The sequence below is a fragment of the Electrophorus electricus genome, chromosome 8 (genome assembly GCF_013358815.1).
Source record: "Electrophorus electricus isolate fEleEle1 chromosome 8, fEleEle1.pri, whole genome shotgun sequence".
Lineage (NCBI taxonomy): Eukaryota > Metazoa > Chordata > Actinopteri > Gymnotiformes > Gymnotidae > Electrophorus > Electrophorus electricus.
In genome coordinates, this window is record NC_049542.1 from 24112367 (window position 1) to 24130164 (window position 17798).

Below are 17798 nucleotides of genomic sequence, written 5' to 3' on the forward strand. Positions count from 1 at the left end.
CACACACACACACACACACACACAAACATTAAATTTCTCACCTTGCCTATAATGTTATCAGTATACTTTACTGCCACAGTGTATAAGCTTACAAACCTACAGACAGATTGATTTGTAAAGGGCAATGATTTGTAATGAAGCAATGAGCATCAAATGTATTTACCAGCATTTTCATCAATATCAGAGGAAACATTAGAACTTGTATGCATTAACCCCAGATATACAAATGTATCTAATCAGAAAATGTAGTCGTTGTTAGGTAAGTCTGCCCCGGGTATATTTAATGTAATTAGAGGGGAATGCACACAACAATCATAAATGTTCACCGTTCTTTTACTTCTGAAGTCTGCTATGACCAGTATCGTGAACAAAGCATAAATAAAACTAGAGCAGAATAAAGATACCAGTGCTCATCTCTCTCAGAAGTGGCTCTTTTGAGTAGCTATTTGGATGGTAGAAAGAGCCCTACAGTTAAGACATCCTTTTGTAAGTGAACATAATGACATCCTGGATACAACATTTTAGAATATGAATATGTACGGAATGTGCCGTGATTGGTAAATGCTTCATCCATTGTATAAATAACACGTTCTCAGGTCCCCAGGCCACATTCTCAGATCCCCAGGACACGTTCTCAGGTCCCCAGGCCACATTCTCAGATCCCCAGGACACGTTCTTAGGTCCCCAGGCCACGGTCTCAGGTTCCCAGGCCACATTCTCAGGTCCCCAGGTCAAGTTCTCAGATCTCCAGGACACGTTCTTAGGTCCCCAGGCCACGTTCTCAGATCTCCAGGACACATTCTCGGGTCCCCAGGCCATGTTCTCAGATCTCCAGGATATGTTCTCGGGTCCCCAGGCCATGTTCTCAGATCTCCAGGACACGTTCTCAGGACCAGCCTCTTCCACAGTTCAGCAGTCACTGACATTTTGCACTTGAATGCCCTTCATCATTGTTTCTTTTGAAATCCAAATTGCCAAACAATGGCCATTAGTGTTCCTACATAAATCTTTTTGATGTAGTTCAATTGTACTTGTCTATTTTTATATTCCTATTGGGTTTCAAAAAGTGTTTTCTTATCTGATTACAAATACTGGATTTTGAAGACATGATTAACATGTTACACATCAAAAAGTGCTCCCTAATCCGTTGTACCTATAGATGCAAAATATGGCTGTTATACCACACTGAGACATTTTAAGAAAGAAACCCCAGGTATTTAGATATTCACTCATGAGAGAGAGAGAGAGAGGGAGAGAGAGAGAGAGAGAGAGAGAGAGAGAGAGAGAGAGAGAGAGCAAGGCAGAGGAGGTAAGGTGTCAAATGTTCCCATACCTGCTGTATATCTTGTCTTTCCTTGAAGTCTGCTTGATAAAAACTAAAGATATAATAATGAAATGCAAAAATGTCACACAGCAAGCCAGACCTCTGGTCATAAGGTTGTCACCCAGTGCAAACACAGTGACACTGGTCACACGTCTATTGCACCAGAAGAACCATGTTGTGAATGTAATGTTATGCTTGAAAACGTGTCCATTAAAAGGACAAAACAGTGCAATTTAAACTACTGAGATTATTACCTGTCTTTAGATTACGTTACATACGACAAAATAGTTTTTTTTTCTTTTTGATAATCAGTGCAATGTAGCATAGTACATTTAAACATTATTGTTTCGGTCAGTTTTAAGCTTGTTCTCATGTTCCAGTTCCAGGTCCTTGTATAAGTCATTTTCACATGAGGCTTCATAGGGCAGTGATGCTCCTTTTTCTACTTTTTCTACATTGTAGGTCTGGAGGAAGCTGCAGGGAGACAGGCCATGTCCCAGCAGATGACCCAAATGTCTCCCCCGCCCTACCTGCCCTCCCAGGACCCCAACATGCCTCCACATGCCCCATCCGCCACCTGTGGGCCCCAGCCAAACTACCCACCTCCACCTCCACCCCCTGGCTCAGACGGGTACCTGCAGGAGACCCAGTTCCACTGTGGAACCCTGGGGCCACAGGGGGCTCCTAACGGCTACACGATCCAGACACATGGGCCTGGTGGCGCAGCTCCCCATCCGCCTGTGGGCTACCTGCACCCTGGGTACCCTCTGCAGCTGCAGCCCTGCACTGCTTATGTTCCAGTCTACCCTATTGGAACTGGGGTGAGTCAGGTGACTTTTCACAAAACTGGTGTGATAATCATGACTGTGTTCTGTTTTAACAGGAAATATTTTTAAAATATGTGACTGTGTTGGAAAATGAAATGCATTTTCACAGTACCTAATGAGCAAATCATTTTTTAAAATTCCCAGGGCCAGCCTTACCTGCCGAATGGCACACCCCATCCAGGTGTGGCCCCGGGACAAATGGCCATGCAGATGCCCCCTGGCATCACGCTGATGGAGCCCCGCCGGCCCCCTCATGACTACCTACCCATCGCCGTTCTTACCACGGTGTGCTGCTTCTGGCCCACAGGCATCATCGCCATCATCAAAGCAGTACAGGTGGGTGTGGCATTGCTGACGGCAACAGCACTGCCAGGCAACAGCGCTGCCAGGCAACAGCGCTGATGCCAGAGAAATTGTTACATTTCAAGCAGAGGAATCTGGTGAGGAGGGATGAATGAGGAATTTACTTTGACATTTCGTCAGGAATATTTTAGCATGGGTACAACACTTTAAAAATGGGCTCACATTGTATGTGAATATGGATTGTCCAGGTCACCTTTTTTTCAGGAGGGATTCATTGCTGTAGAGTTTCATTCCATTCCACATTTGTAATTAATTAACTTAATTAATTAGGTTCAGCTAATGAAATGGCTATGAATACTCTAATGATCTGAACCAGGGGTTTTAGAATTGAGACTGAATTACTTCCAGCAAAAAGGTAGCTCCCCGATCTCTGGAAAGCATCTTTAAGAGCAAAAACATCTAAGAGTTTTATTCCCTTGCAATACTCACATACTTGCTAGACACCTCATAATCCACCAGAACTACATATTCCAGCATCCTCTAAAGATAAAGAGCCTCCTTCTCTCTGCCAGGTGCGTACGGCTGTTGCCCGGGGCGACATGGTGTCGGCAGAGATAGCGTCACGCGAGGCACGTAACTTCTCCTTCATCAGTCTGGCAGTGGGCATTGCCTCCATCGTCCTCTGCACCATCCTCACGGTGGTCGTCATCATTGCCTCCCAGCACCACGACGATGACTGGGAACCTTAGAGTCACCTGCAGGGGGTGCCGTTCCTCCCGACAAACCTGCCTGCACCAGGACTCTCAGCTATAGCTGCACGTGGTACAGCCAGTATTTATGTGCACAGCGTTCTGACACTCTGTACTGATCCTCTGACCCTCATTGTCACACCACACCCCCATGACACACACAGATTTAACTCCAGGGCTGAGCTGTATATAAAAATCACATTACTGATTGTACATGTGTGTATGCATATAGTAAGAAAACACATGCACACACACATACATGCACAGATACACACACACACGCGCACATACACACACATGTACAATTCTTTTTTTCTTGAAGAAAATGTGGTTCATGCTTAGCCAAACACATTAGTGACCTACAAATTCCAAACAATGGTACTGTTGTTATAGTCCTTACAGATCTGATGACAGTGAAATATCTGCAGAAGCATCACATGTGTAGGATGTAATTAGCTCTTGTTGTATATTCATTATGCACTCTACACATAACTTTCCTTTGTCAATATTCCATCTATGACTGTCATTCATCTAATTAGGTTCAGGGAGGCTGTACAATATACATTTTCAATTTGCTACCAGGTTAAATGGCCAAATATTAACACTGAAGGGGTGATTAAAGAAATTGATCTTTGATAGTTCCCTTCTAGTGTTAAATTTTTTTAATAGTAATAGATATATCAGTAAAAGGTGATAGGATTTGCCAGCTTTGGCAATATACCAAATTCTCAGATTTGCCAAATAGCAGATGTTGTTTGATCATGTCATTCCCTTGTTCACTGAAGCTGTTCAGAGAAGAATTTTATCACTAGCACACATCTTTTTAAAAAGCAACTTAAATGTTAGTGTAAACTGGTCCAAAGTATTCAATCTTGTTTGGGGTTTTTTTGACACAGTATGTTTTTCCTTGAAATATAATATTTCTCTGTGCTGAAAGAGAAAGTACCCAGTGTAAAAAATTGGAAATATACTGGTAGCTAAGAATGATTTTTTTTTTATTATTTTTTTTTTATTTTTTTTACATCAAACTGGGTATTACAGTCTCTTAGCAGTCTGGTTCATCCAATAAGAAGGGTGTGGTATTATTGCGTGGCAAACTATTGTATTATACATTATTTATTACTTACTACAATATGATTTGTTTGTGCATTCAGTTAATTATTTATATATATTTATTCATATATTTGGCCATAGCGCTCTTGTTGAACTGAACTATTTTTATCATTTGATGAAATATAGATTGCTCAAGTAGTATGGCATATTTTTTAACTAAGCATGTTGTGATATGCAACTGTGAGAAAGTATCTCTTTGGTTATTGTTTTTTTTAGATGGTAAACATAACTTGCTTCATATAGCAGAAATGCTGCTACATTTTTTTTTTTGCCAGTTATAGCTTAGATAACAGACATTGTAAAACATATAAAGATGTCTTGAAGAGAACTGAAAAAGATCAGATGCTCTACCAGGGCCACGTTGCCAAAAAACAGGGAACATGACAAATGATATTTATATGACTCATTTCACTTGAATCAAACCAGAAGCTAAAAATATCCTGCCTAGCACAGCGGTGCCGTCAGTCTGGTCGGATGAGGCTGTAGAACTCTCTGGTACCCTGCAATCTTCCAGTCAGTGAGCACCATATGAGGAAGAGCATAGGGGCAGAAGCAGCTGCAGTACGGCCTCTTCTTACTAAGTGTCAGATCAGCCATCGCACCCATTCTTCACTTCCTTGCTGCCTTAGCTGCTTCCGAAGGCTCCCTTTTGGAGTGTTCCTGAGAGAGTACGCATGCTCTTAACACATAGAGTATTCTACTGCTGTGGTCAGTCAACTCTCACTGATAAAAATTCACTCAGCAGCAGGATGGATTATGGTAATTACGGCATTGCTGGCGTGAAAGGATAAACTCTTCGGGCACTGAGTTATTCTCTTCCATTTTTAACAGTTCTTACCATTAGAAATACAAATTTGGCCAATTTCTGATTACCTACCATTTTGGTTTCAGTGATTCGGATTCTGAATAGAGGGGGGAAACTGATTTGAAACGGAATGTGCTTGTGAATTTGCTGTAGTCCAGCAATTCTTTTCCCAGCTGGCTAGTGTGGCAGAGTACACAGCCCACATTCACATGCCAACATTTCCGTATTTGCTCAGATTTCGGGTCAGTAAAAACAAGAAAAGCTCTGCCCCACTGGTCTCCTAGTTGTTGATTTGTCATTAGCGATGCACTTAGCAGATTGCATTTGGTGGGACTGTGCATTGCCAGAGTGGTTGGTGGGATAGTGGTGGGTTATATGTCACCGGGAATGAGTGTCTGATGGCTGGAGAAGTGTGTGACGCACAGCAGTGTTGTTTCCTACTTTTAATAGAATATTTTCCACCCTCTACAGTATTAGTATTAGCAACAACAACAACAACATTTTTATCATTTCAATTTTCATATATTTAAAATGAGGTAGTATATACAAATATATATATGTTAAAAAAAAAAAACGAGTTCATAAAAATAAAATACATTTTAAACAGAAAGATGGTGATGAAGATGGTAATTAAAAACACCTGAAATGTTACTGCTAAATAAATTCCAGGGTAAAATTCAGCTGATCTTGGGCAGCCGTGTATCATGCCTCTTTTTCTGCTCTCATCAGTTTTTCAAATCTATCTTCTCTACTTTTAGTTTAAGAGCTTTAGTGTATCTGCAAGCATTTTGCCTAATTCCAATAAGTAACAACTGGTGTATTGATGTGTGTATTGTTTTTATTTATTGAAATAATATAAATAAATATAAACAGTCCTAATATTTTGGCTAAAATGACCTACTCGTTTTTTCAACTCCAAACGCAGCACACAGAAGAGCATATGTTATATGCTGATGATATTATGATGGTATATATGATATATTTATGTCTGATATCTCTGCTACCAGATCAGTTCAAGAAAATCACTTTGGCGTTTCGAGGATGTGCATCCAGTGAATAGTGGCCTCTAACCACATATTTTTAGATAAACCCCCAGCCCTGCTCTCCTGAAAAAAGCTGCTCTTTCCACACTAATCTACTTTAAAGCTGATCCTGTGCTGTTGCCGATGACATTGCTCAAGAAAAGATGGTTACGCATGGTAACCGCACCCTTAAGATTCTGAGTTTCTCTGAGCTTGTAAATACGGCGGCACTCCTGCTGATAGAGGCTGCTGGATGACTTGTGCAGATACATGTGCTTCTGAGCCTCATTCTCTCCATGGATTCTATTCATGCATTTTTTTGTGTATGAATCCTGTTTAAATTAAAGAGGAACTGCAAGGAGTGACTACGGTGCAGGTTTCTTGCTCGCCTCTGTCTCACTCACTCCTGCCTTCTCCTCACGGCCTCTCCTCTTCATCTCAGCGGGTCTATTTATAGATGCCATGTTTTTTGTCTTCCTCTTTTTTTCCCATAGTGTGTCTGTCTCTTTGCATCTCTGTCACTGAGAGCAATAGGATCTCTCAACATTGAATTACTGCTAATGCACAAGGAAACAGCACTGGGTGCCGTCCGGCAGGATCTAATCATCCTCTCAATCTGCAGGGACATCTGTCACCGCATGCACGTCATGGGACATTCAGTGCTGTGTTCAGCCATCTCAGGATTGGCTTATATTTTTGGTTGTTCAGGATAGCAATCTGCTGTTAGTAAAAGGAAAAGCCCAACTGATAGTGTAAATGTAAAATTACAACCCTGAAAGAAGAGAATGTGATGTGTTGGAGCTGAGAGATGAATTTACGGGGGGGGGGGGGGGGGGGCCGGAACCAGGACAGGAGCAGAGCTGGAAGGAGGAGGCAGGCCAGCCTGTGTCTGCAGGATCACAGATGGTCATTTAGCCTCCCAAAGAGAACCCGGCATCTCTGTGATCGTTTAAGCAGGCCTCACGCTGCCTTGGTTCTCTCCTGCATTGCAAGCTTCAGCCAATACAGCTCTGGCCTGCATCACTGTTATTGTGACACCCATGGCGTGCCCACTTCCTTTCCAAGCAGATCCTCAACCCCAACCCACCCCTACGCCATCAGCATTGATTAATGGGCCATACCTCCCAGACAGAACTGTGGCTCCTGTCTGCCCCCATGTGACGTGCTGTGTTATACTTTGCCCTGTGTTTCACTCTACACTGTGTTGCGTTACATGTAGAAATCACTATCAATCAACTTTCTTCAGTAGTTTGACTTCTGGCTTTTAGTTCCCCAGTCATCACTGTCCTGAAGTGTGAAAGTAGTGCAGAATTTCCAGAACTGAATGATGTGCTTTTGTTTGGTATTCGTTGTGCATGGATGTGTATGTGGAGGCCATTATTTTTGTATTTATGTATGTATGGAATATTAGTGTGCATATGAAGTTCATTGTATATGATACCTGTGAAAATGTCAGGTTGAACTGCATGCTGCAGTGTAGTCTGCACTGTGTTAAGCTGTGCTGTACTGTGCTGTGCTGCTGTGCTGTGCTTCCAAGCTGTGTTGCTGTGCTGTGCTGCTGAGCTGTGCTGCCGTGCTGCTGTGCTGTGCTGTGCTGTTGAGCTGTGCTGTGGTCTCCTCTGCTGCAGTGAACTATGATCACATGTTTCCACACTGCCTGGGCCTACACAGGTCTGTGAACCGCTGCCTATTGGTGTCGACATACTCTGTATGATTCTCTCTCTGCAGTGCATCAGTGACTCGTTGTCTTTCCGCTCTCTATCACCTCCCCCTCCCCCACACCCTTACATAAGACCCATTACAAAACACAAAAACCAACCAATTCTAACAGCAGTGCAACTTAACAAGCATATGTATTTCACATAGCAGCGTTAAAACTTTTTTTTTTAAATGAAAGAAAAGTAGGCTCAGGTGATGATTGTTCAAGCATTGCCAGTGCAACTGTCATGCATATCTATTAAAATACATGTTGGGCAATATTTTGACCACATTAGGCTACTGCAGGATTTTGCACTGTACATACTGACAAAGGCACAGTGGTGCAGTTGTGCAGTGGACTCTCTCTGCACTTAGGGGGCGATGTGAGGGACTAGGAAGCCTTTCTGATACCAACAGTTTCACATAAACTGCACTGTAGGTCATCAAAAGCTGATAAGCAATATCCTGAAAACACACACACACACACACACAGTCACTCCAAAAGGAAAGCTGCTGAAAGAGTCAGGAAACATAATATTCTAAGGCTAATACATACATGGCAGGGTGTGTTTGTGTGATTTTTCTCCTAACCACTCTGTACCTGATGTGAGAGTGTACAATCAGGTATCAGGCTGTAGTTTCTGGTCAGTTGAGCCTCATCCCTCTGCCTGATTGTAGGGTTTATCCTGCTACTGTCCACAAGTAGTGGACTCTCCTCATCAGGATCAACAGGTTCAAGGGTCGTGACTTCAGCCACTAGAAGGAGGTGGGACATTTTTTTCTTGAGTTTGTCCTGGAGAGTAAAAAAAGAAAGGATGCGTGGTTGTGCTCTTTGTGGGAACCATTTTTTAAGACTCACCTTTGTAATTATAAGCCTTTTTTTTGGTCCAATGACCATGCAGAATATTGAATATTTCTCTTATAAGAGGTTTTCCTCAATCTTACATATTTAAAAAAGATAACCTTTCATTTAAGTTGCCTTAGATTTAGATGTTTGGATTTAATATTTTGCCTGTGCTGATTTCTATGAATCTACAAAGCTAAAGAACATTAATAAATATATAAATTATGTAAAAGAATAGAAATCATTAAACAATAAAAATTAGCATACCTGTATCACATTCCTAACAAAACCCAGCTCCTCTAGTGTTTCAGTTAAGGTTTGCAAGCAGGGGGACAAGTTCCAAAACACACAACACAACTGAGAGAGAGAGAGAGAGAGAGAGAGAGAGAGAGAGAGAGAGAGAGAGAGAGAGAGAGAGAGAGAGAGAGAGAGAGAGAGAGAGAGAGAGAGAGAGAGAGAGAGAGAGAGAGAGAGAGAGAGAGAGAGAGAGAGAGAGAGAGAGAGAGAGAGAGAGAGAGAGAGAGAGAGAGAGATTTACAACCTTTTTGACCAGAAGCTACTTTGTTATTTCAACTTGCAAGTCAAAAAAATGATCAAATAATGTTTGAAAAAAATACTGATTCCAAAATATGATGATGGGGAGCCTCATTTGCTCAAAGTGTCAATAGCTACTTTCCCATACATATAGCTTTAACAAAGTGTACAGACATGTGCACCTCATAGAGAGCCAAGGGGAACCGTGGCCATTGACCTCTTTGGTGGCCAAAACTGAATTTTGCATCAGTTGATGTTTTTAACTCTATTGTCTATTCAGAGTGAACACTTTATTAGGGGTATCTAATCCATTGCTGCAACTAATATGCTATAATTCATTTTAGAATCAGTGCTAAGCCACGACTTCTGGCACCATTATGTTACTCTGAAGTCAGATGACTGACAGTATTGGAGTCCTGTATCCTGTACATGCTGTCTTTACTGACCTGTTTTATGAATGCTCTGGTTTGGTCAAAGTGCAAATGTTAGCTGGATATGTTTTTAATATGCATTAAGTGCACTTTTAAAATTCAGTTTATGCAAACATTTATGAATACAGCATAAACTAACATACAGTGTCTTGCAAAAGTATTCAATCCCCTTTAAGTTATTAGATTAATTTTGTGGTGTAATATTTTGTTTTTATTTTATTTTTATTTTAAGTTTTAATACAAATTGCTAACTGAAAAAAGTCTTATACAAGCTACTGTCCAAAAAATGCTGTTTACACAAGTAATAAACTCCTGTGCTGTGGAAATTCCAAGTTTACACACATGAAAGATACTACTCTAACAGGACAATGGGCTTATAATAAGCCTCTACCTGGGAATAATTTAAAATGTTCACCTTTCTGGATAAAAGACTCCTGCAATTCAAATACATTTGAAAAGCTGTGTAATTGAAGACCAAAGAGTATTCTAAGTAAATTAGAAATAAAGTTCTAGACATGCACAAGATAAGAAAATATGATAACTGGGCTTCTTGTTAAACTTGAATGATGGACAAATGATGCAAAACCACAGGGAGATACATCTTGACAACCTGCTTCAGTCTGTTCGAAACACACTAAACCTTGGGAGGAACTTTCAGCAAGTTTGAAAATCTCCTTGAAAATTACTCTGAAACAGTGTGCAAAGATGTTGTAGAAACACAACCAATCAGATTTAAAGCTTGTACTACAGCACAGGTTGGATCTAATGGTTCTAATAATTTATTGGTTTGCAATAAAAATACTGTCTGGAACCGACTGTCTAAAAATCATTTGTAATCCAGGTTAATCTGATAATTTATAGATTAATCTGATCATTTTTAGATTAATCTGATTATTTTTAAGGAGTGGAATACTTTGGTAAGGCACGGTAAACGCATTTATATACACATAAATTTTTTATTATTTTTAAAATAGTTAATTCATAAAAGATGTTACAATTTCTTAAAAATAGTCGGCTAATTCAAAATGTACGTGGAGGTATTGGCGCACCTGTATTTCCCCGGAACACTGATGAACCCAGTCGGCCACTCCCACTAGCAGCCTGTGTCTGATCAGCCGCTCGTTCACCTGCACCAGGCGCACGTCTGCGTTCACGCTGATCTACGAAGGACAAGGCCAAACGATTTTAATGTTTCATGTTCAGAATATTAATGAATGCCTGTGAGGTTTTTTTTTGGTTGTTGTTGTTTGGTTGTTTTTAGTTTTTTTTTTGCCTCCGTAAGATTCAACATAACTGCTGTTTTGTTTTGTACGGACGCTGCCTTTACGCGCTGAGGTTTTAGATCCACTTCAGACTCACAGACACAACTGGATATTTATCAAGTAATGATGCGTAGAATTTTGTAAATCAGTATAACAGTGGTGAAATCTGTGCTTTAAGCTTGTGGTCATGTGCTGGGTTATGCTGCCAGTTCTCGTGATTGCGATAGGAATTTTAACAGGCCCATGTAAGAAGTGACGGATTCCTGCCTCTTTGTTACTGTGGTGGAGGATGAGGATGATGCCGATGGTGAGGAAGATGGAGATGAGGCTGACACACAGGCAGATAACCCAGAAGTCCAGATGTCTCTTTACAAGGACGCAGTGCAGGCTGGAGTAGATAGCGCACCACAGAACTGCGTACATGACCTGCACACGGGGACCAGCACACCACACGCACATATCCACATGTAACAGTTTAACATAAATTTATGAACATTTCTCTTATGAATTTCTCCCAAAAAAACAGTAGATTTCAATGTTTCCTTACATACATCTGCATGTCGTAATGTGCGGTTTGTGTGTGCGGGTACGTAAGTCAAAACCTTTAATAATTAAATTAGAGGTAGATTGCGCCGAGTCAAATTCTGCCCAATAAATCTTTATAAAAGAGAATATTTTGTAATTAGAGCTTAGTCTAATAGATGTATCCTTCTCTACATTATATCCGCTATGTACATATTTAATGGGGTTTCTTTCACGTTTTTTTCGTTAGCTAAATATATTAATTCTGTTCCTCATACCAGGGGAGCCAACCCTGGCACACACATACACACACACGAGGTCGATGGTTTCATATTTATATTTCACCACAGGTATGATACTATTGTGCTTACACTATGTTTCTTTGTAAATTGTTAGTCTGCTGATGAAACGTTGTAGCCTGTATAAGCTATAAAACCTAGCTTCTGTGGTTGCATCGCACCAGGGTGATGCCTGTTAATGTTTGCGCAGATCATTTCGAAATGTTATTGTGATTTGTTGTTGTTATTTTTTTTAATTGGTTAAAATAATGAAATACAAGTTTTCTGATTATTTATGTTTCATTTTCTAAATATTTAGTTCCAATTGTAATCAATTTATTTAGAATATTCTAACATTTTTCTAATGTTTGATCATGATCATATTTGTTATTTTTACTTGAGTAAAAATGTTATTTATGTAATTTATGGACAAGGTTATGCTAAATTAACAATTAGACTGTACAATATTGCAACTTAGAGTTCCACATGGGGAAAAAAAGGTTTTAATAATGAAACTAGTGGATAGCTGACCTTGTCTCACACACACACACACACACACAGTTAACTGTTTCTGTTTCATGTAGGACCAGAGATCCAATACTGACTCTTTCCTCGTGATTTTAACACATCCAGAACACAATGCAGGATCACAACCAGTAGACAGAATAGGAGGGTTACACACATACACACAGACACACACACGCACAGACACACACACACACACCTCCATACACTAAACTTCTTCACACACACACACACACACACACACACACACACCTCCACACAATGAACTCCATGCAAAAAGATAGACGCAAAAAGATAATGTGACCTTCATGCAAATACATACAGACTGAATTAGTCGGTGTCAGGATTGTCACTCTATTCTGGAAATTCTGAAGTACTCACAAAAGTCACAACAGGGATGAGTAGTGAACTGAGAAAAAGATGTCAAAGTACTGAAGGAAGTTGACTTATAGTAATTGCTATGTCTCTAGCAGTATGTCAACATTTTCTTCTTAAAATGAGTGAAAGTTCATTTCATGAAGTGAACTTTATAATAGGATTTGATGAAGTACAATGCAATGTTCCTCTTACGGGAGCCATGATGAGATTAAAGAAGGAAGAGTTGAAGAACAGGAACCTTCTGACAGAGGGATGATCCAATGCTATTCCTAGAGGAATCTCAAAGTCGTCTGCAGGGATCTGAGGTAGAGGGTAAAAAAAAGTAGCCATGTTGAAAGACAGAAGTATTACTTATTGTTAGAATTCCCAAAGACAAAGTGGTTTATATGTGTAAGGAATATCAAGAGGTAATAACCTGGAACCCCCTTTTCTCCAACAGAGTCCTGCAAAGTTCCAGGTTAAAGTTTGGGGTAACCATAGAGGAAGTGGATACAGCTAGCACACGCTGGCCTAGAAACATGTGCAGGCACACACACACACACACACACACACACACACACACACACACACACATACACACACACACACACACAGTTAATTTTAAAAAATTGGTCACATACTACAGGGTTACATAATAACCCATATTGAGGGAAGGTGGCACTACATATATAGAACCTTGTATATGTAGTGCCCATAATGTCCAACATGTATCTGTAGTAAGCCCTCTGCATATAATCTGCATATAATTCGAAGGCCTGAATATTCAGTTTGCCATAAAAAATCCCATAATGCAGATGGCTGCTACTCTGGGGCTGGACCAGTGGAGTCCAGCCTAGTTTGGTTCTAGTTTGCCCTGTTCAGATGTACCGACTACATGAGTGTTGTTGACCACCTCTGCTCTAGTTGTTCAAGCAGCATAATGCACATAATGCACATAATGCCATGTTTCTAAATACTGTGATTGCATTATGTGCAATCTCAGTATGCATTATGTGCAAGTGAGTCCTGTGAATCATCAAAAAAATTTAAAAAACACACGTCTTAGCTTTGATGCATATGGCACCAGTATTCTTTTTTAATATTCGGAAGTCTCATTTCCATATTAGTCTTCTGTCGTATCAATATTGCCAAGAATGCAATGGCAGTTAACAAACTAAGTATTTTACTGCCCTAAATGGCTCCGCAGACAGCATTTTAAAAGCATTAAATAGAAGAATGAAACTGGACTACCCTATACTATATGAATATGGCATTTTGGCATCGGGAAAATACTAATGAAAAGAGATAGAGCTAAGATAGAAGGCATTTAGGGCAGCATACCGTTTGTCCATGTGAAGTCTCTGCCCTGCCTTTCGTGGGCTGCACTAGGGTTACTGTCTTCTGATGAGCTCCTCAATACGGTGTCACAGCTCGCTCCATTACGGCAAGGGATCCTTTCCTCCATGGCAACAGTCGCTACTAAAGATGTCACATTCAGATTGTTCCCTTCAGAATTTGTACTCGGAATTAGTCTGATTCAAAAGTACTTACAGCTGGGATGGTATTCTTTTAAAAGACACTTTTAGAAAGAAAAAAAAAAACCTTTAAATGCAAAGTAGGGAGAGATGAGAAAAATCCTGTTTTTCTTCTTTCATTTTTCATCATCTTTGTTATAATTGAACAATATTACACACAAATCGCTGGAATGTCGGCCAGATTCTTTAAATAGGCCCCAGGAAATTATTATGTCTGTTCAGCTATTATGCTTCCTCCATGCTGGCAGAGTTGGTCGGCCTGTCTCCCTCTCACTTCACTGCACTCACAGCTCAGCTAAAGATTCAACGCCAGCTGACTAATGAACTATGAGCCTGGGCCAGAGCATGGAGCTCCTTTTATGGCTAATATTCCAAAGTCTTCCTGATTTGAAAAGTCAGTGAGATTGCTTTGTTTTCGTCCTCAAACCAAAACCAGTGCATGAGCCTAATGTGATGAGATATTATCCAGATGTAGTGGCCCCAGGGTTTTTTGGTTTTTTTTTGGCTGCAGTGCACTTTGCTGTTGTGGCTTGCAAAGTCACACTCAGGGTTGCAGGCTGTTTGCATCAGAACAGGAAATGTCAGGCCAGTAGAGTACTTCTTCTTTTAGAGTTTCACAAACAATTGTTGAAGTTTCCCAAATAATATGAACAAATCCCTAATGCACCTTCAGCAAATGCTCCTCCATGCTCAGTGAGGTGAAAGCAGCCCAGAACAGCTTACCAAAGAGCATATAAACCTGTGTTAACACCCAAACATTTCTGACTTAAGGACATAATACATAAGTTGAATCATTCAATGTGTATGTTATTTGGTTTAACTAGAGAGCTGTGCACCCATGTGCAATTGATGTGTACTTACTGCACCTCAGATCAAGCTGCCACAACTGCACCATGTGTCCAGCACACCTTCACCCTGCAAACTCCTCGCCAGTCTATGACTGACACATACAGGGTCTGGAAGAGAACAAACAAACATAGAATAGTCAGATGAGTCCAATACACCAGCAGCTGCTGTACCTCCCTCTCTCTCTCTCTCTCTCTCTCTCACTCACTCACGCTCGCTGGTGTTAGCTGGCAAATGAGGAAACTCACATTTTATGTTGACGTGTGAAATGCGGGCTGACTCGGACGTCTAGTGGTCTTCCATTTTCTCGCTGCCTTGCTGGCTCTTCTACGTGTAGCAGCGTCTGCTCGCACCGTAACTTAGACTGTCTTCCGCCACAGCACCTCCCAGTGCTCTCAGCACTCACCCATCTGCCTCTGGACCGCGTGCTACTTCCTCATCTTTATAGTGTTCTTCATTCTTTCTCTCTTTCGCTACATCCTGGGAGTGCTCTCCCTCTCTTCCTCCCTCTCTCTCCCTCTCTTCCTCCCTCTCTCTCTCTCTCTCTCTCTCTCTCTCTCTCTCTCTCTCTCTCTCTCTCTCTCTCTCTCTCTCTCTCTCTCTCTCTCTCTCTCTCTCTCTCTCTCTCTCTCTCTCTCCCTGTAATTTTCACTGGGCTTGGCATTTAAATCACTTCCTTCTTTGTTTGTGTGTGACACCGGAATGACAGCCCTCCTCCCCCTTTCACACTCTTCCTATATCGCTCTTACTTTTCTACCGTTTCCTCTCTGGCAACTTGTGACTCGGATCAGCCAGGCCACATGACTGGGGGGAATCCACAAGGTACGTGCATGCGTGTTTGTGTGTAAGTGTGTGAGAGAGAGAAAGAGAAAGAGAAAGAGACAGCTTTGAGAGAGTCTTGATTTTCTGTGCATATGACAAACTGAAGAAGCAATCTCAGTACATGTTGCAACATGGTAGTTGTCTTCTGTGCAACCATAATAGCCCAGAGAAGCTAACGTACCTAATCCTAACATACCTAAAAATATTAAAACAGGATTAATATTAACTGGGTTTAAGACTCCACCTTTGGTAGAGGTGTTTACAAGCATGCCTCACAAATGGCTTACACCTTCACTCTCCAGTCACCTGCTTTGGGCAGGTGATCATGAGCTGCTGAGTCATGCCCTGTACCCCGAGGGGCATGCATACACATGGAGCTTCATGCCAGTTTTCCTGTGAACTGTGTTGATGTAGATAATACTGCAGTGTGTATGCTAGAACCTAAATCTAACCTTATCCTCCATAACCAACAGCAAAATCTTATGCCTTTTTATTTTTCAAAAAACAAATGAATAATAATTTTTTTTTTTTTTTTTTTTTTATGGTGATGGTGGTCATGTTTTCATAATGTTATGGGAATATTTTACAACAAACAGCCAAACCTCCAATAAAAATTACCAAAATTATACAAGCATTATAAATGGAGAATATCACAGGTTTACATTTGTTAACCACCAGCAGGTAGCAGGTGCTATTTCACAGGTAAGTCAACACCAGCATGTGTTTTGGGGATTTGGGTTCATTTGTGTTAGAGTAGGGTTTGCCTAATCTCTGAAGAGCAGTAGACCCACAGGTATGGAGCTGGCCAGCCCTGCTTTGAAGCAATATTTCCTGTGACCCTAAAAATCTTGCAGGAGAGCTGAGGGGGATGATTAATCTCAGTGGGACTTCACTGCCAGGTTCTCTCTGCTCTAATCAGGAAATCAGCTAATTATCAAACCCCCTGATCAGGGAAAAACTGCTGGCCAGTGGGGTCCCAGTACTGAATTTGAAACCCTCTGTACACCAATATTACATGAATTCTACTTAAACTATGACCAGTTCATACCATGACTTGCTTGAATTAAAAGGTTTGGTGGAAGCCCTCAACTATATTGCTGAATCGAGAGGAATAAAATGATATAGGATCTCAAGGCAATTGTTATTGGTCTTGTTAAAAGCAGTTATGGGATGTTTTAGGACAAACCGATTTGATTTTATGGATATAGGTACTTCCACCAAACCTTTTAAACCAAGCATATCATGGGAGGAACTGGTCACTGTGTGAGTCGAATTCATGTAATACAGATACAAGCCACTCATGGACGAGAGTGGAGAATAGAGCACTGTTGGAATGCTACTACACATGCAACCCCAGTGAGAGTGGGTATGCAGAGGTTGTGGCAACCATGGATGCTTCAAAACCCAACATGTAAATGAACATCAAAACAACCTTGCAGCTCAGTGTTCCAACATCCACAAGTGGCAATTGCTGTCACAGCTAGAGATTGACGAGGTACAACACGAATGCTATGGCAAGGGGGAGAGAATACGATAGGTCAGAGTGGAGATATCATCATCATCATCATCATTCTCACACCTCCACACACCTGGGCACCAGTTGTAGGAGACTACCAAGACCAAGTAAAGTGCCAATCACTTCTGTGACAATCACTACTGTGACCATCACTGAGACCAACCAGCTGATATACGCCACAGCAACAGTGATACTCGAGATGCTTGGCTACAAGGTGAATATTGTCGAGGAGCAGTATCCTCCATAGAGAAGGAGGTTGAAGGCCAAGATAAGGGCAACATGGAGAGAAGTTAGCCATGTGGGAGAAGGAGACATCACACAACAACAATGCCAAGTGGTTGGTAGTGGTCCAAGCCCTGACATGGTCCACGTCTACAGACTGAAGAAGCCAGCTGCACTCCATGAGAACTCCTGGCAGCACAAATGAATGTATGGAAGCCACCCTGAATGTATGGGCTAGGATATACTCTATGAGTAGAGGACAA

The 17798-nt window shown here is 41.1% G+C and overlaps 2 protein-coding genes across 3 annotated transcripts in view; one reads left to right on the forward strand and one right to left on the reverse strand.

The window, feature by feature from the left end:
* The window catches only part of prrt1 (proline-rich transmembrane protein 1), a 7110-nt gene extending 1432 nt beyond the window's left edge, over positions 1 to 5678 (forward strand). Inside the window, exons 3-5 of the mRNA XM_027019725.2 lie at positions 1787 to 2145; positions 2296 to 2487; positions 3027 to 5678. Coding sequence (XP_026875526.2) covers positions 1787 to 2145; positions 2296 to 2487; positions 3027 to 3203 — 728 coding nt within the window. The 3' untranslated portion in view covers positions 3204 to 5678. The remainder of the gene's footprint in view (positions 1 to 1786; positions 2146 to 2295; positions 2488 to 3026) is intronic.
* Positions 5679 to 7977: 2299 nt separating this feature from the next.
* Positions 7978 to 15486, reverse strand: LOC113583420 (transmembrane protein 268). Of its 2 annotated transcripts, XM_027019754.2 has the most exons (10): positions 15224 to 15486; positions 14991 to 15085; positions 13936 to 14073; positions 13031 to 13125; positions 12808 to 12915; positions 11180 to 11338; positions 10700 to 10810; positions 8953 to 9042; positions 8443 to 8634; positions 7978 to 8306 (listed from the first exon to the last, which is right to left on the reverse strand). In XM_027019754.2, the coding sequence occupies exons 2-10, from the start codon at positions 15022 to 15024 to the stop codon at positions 8139 to 8141; spliced, it is 1095 nt and encodes a 364-aa protein (XP_026875555.1). In that variant the 5' UTR covers positions 15025 to 15085; positions 15224 to 15486; the 3' UTR covers positions 7978 to 8138. The 2 variants fall into 2 exon arrangements, with proteins under 2 accessions (XP_026875555.1, XP_026875556.1); XM_027019755.2 differs by lacking the exon at positions 15224 to 15486 and having other exon boundaries at positions 14996 to 15083.
* Positions 15487 to 17798: the final 2312 nt, after the last annotated feature.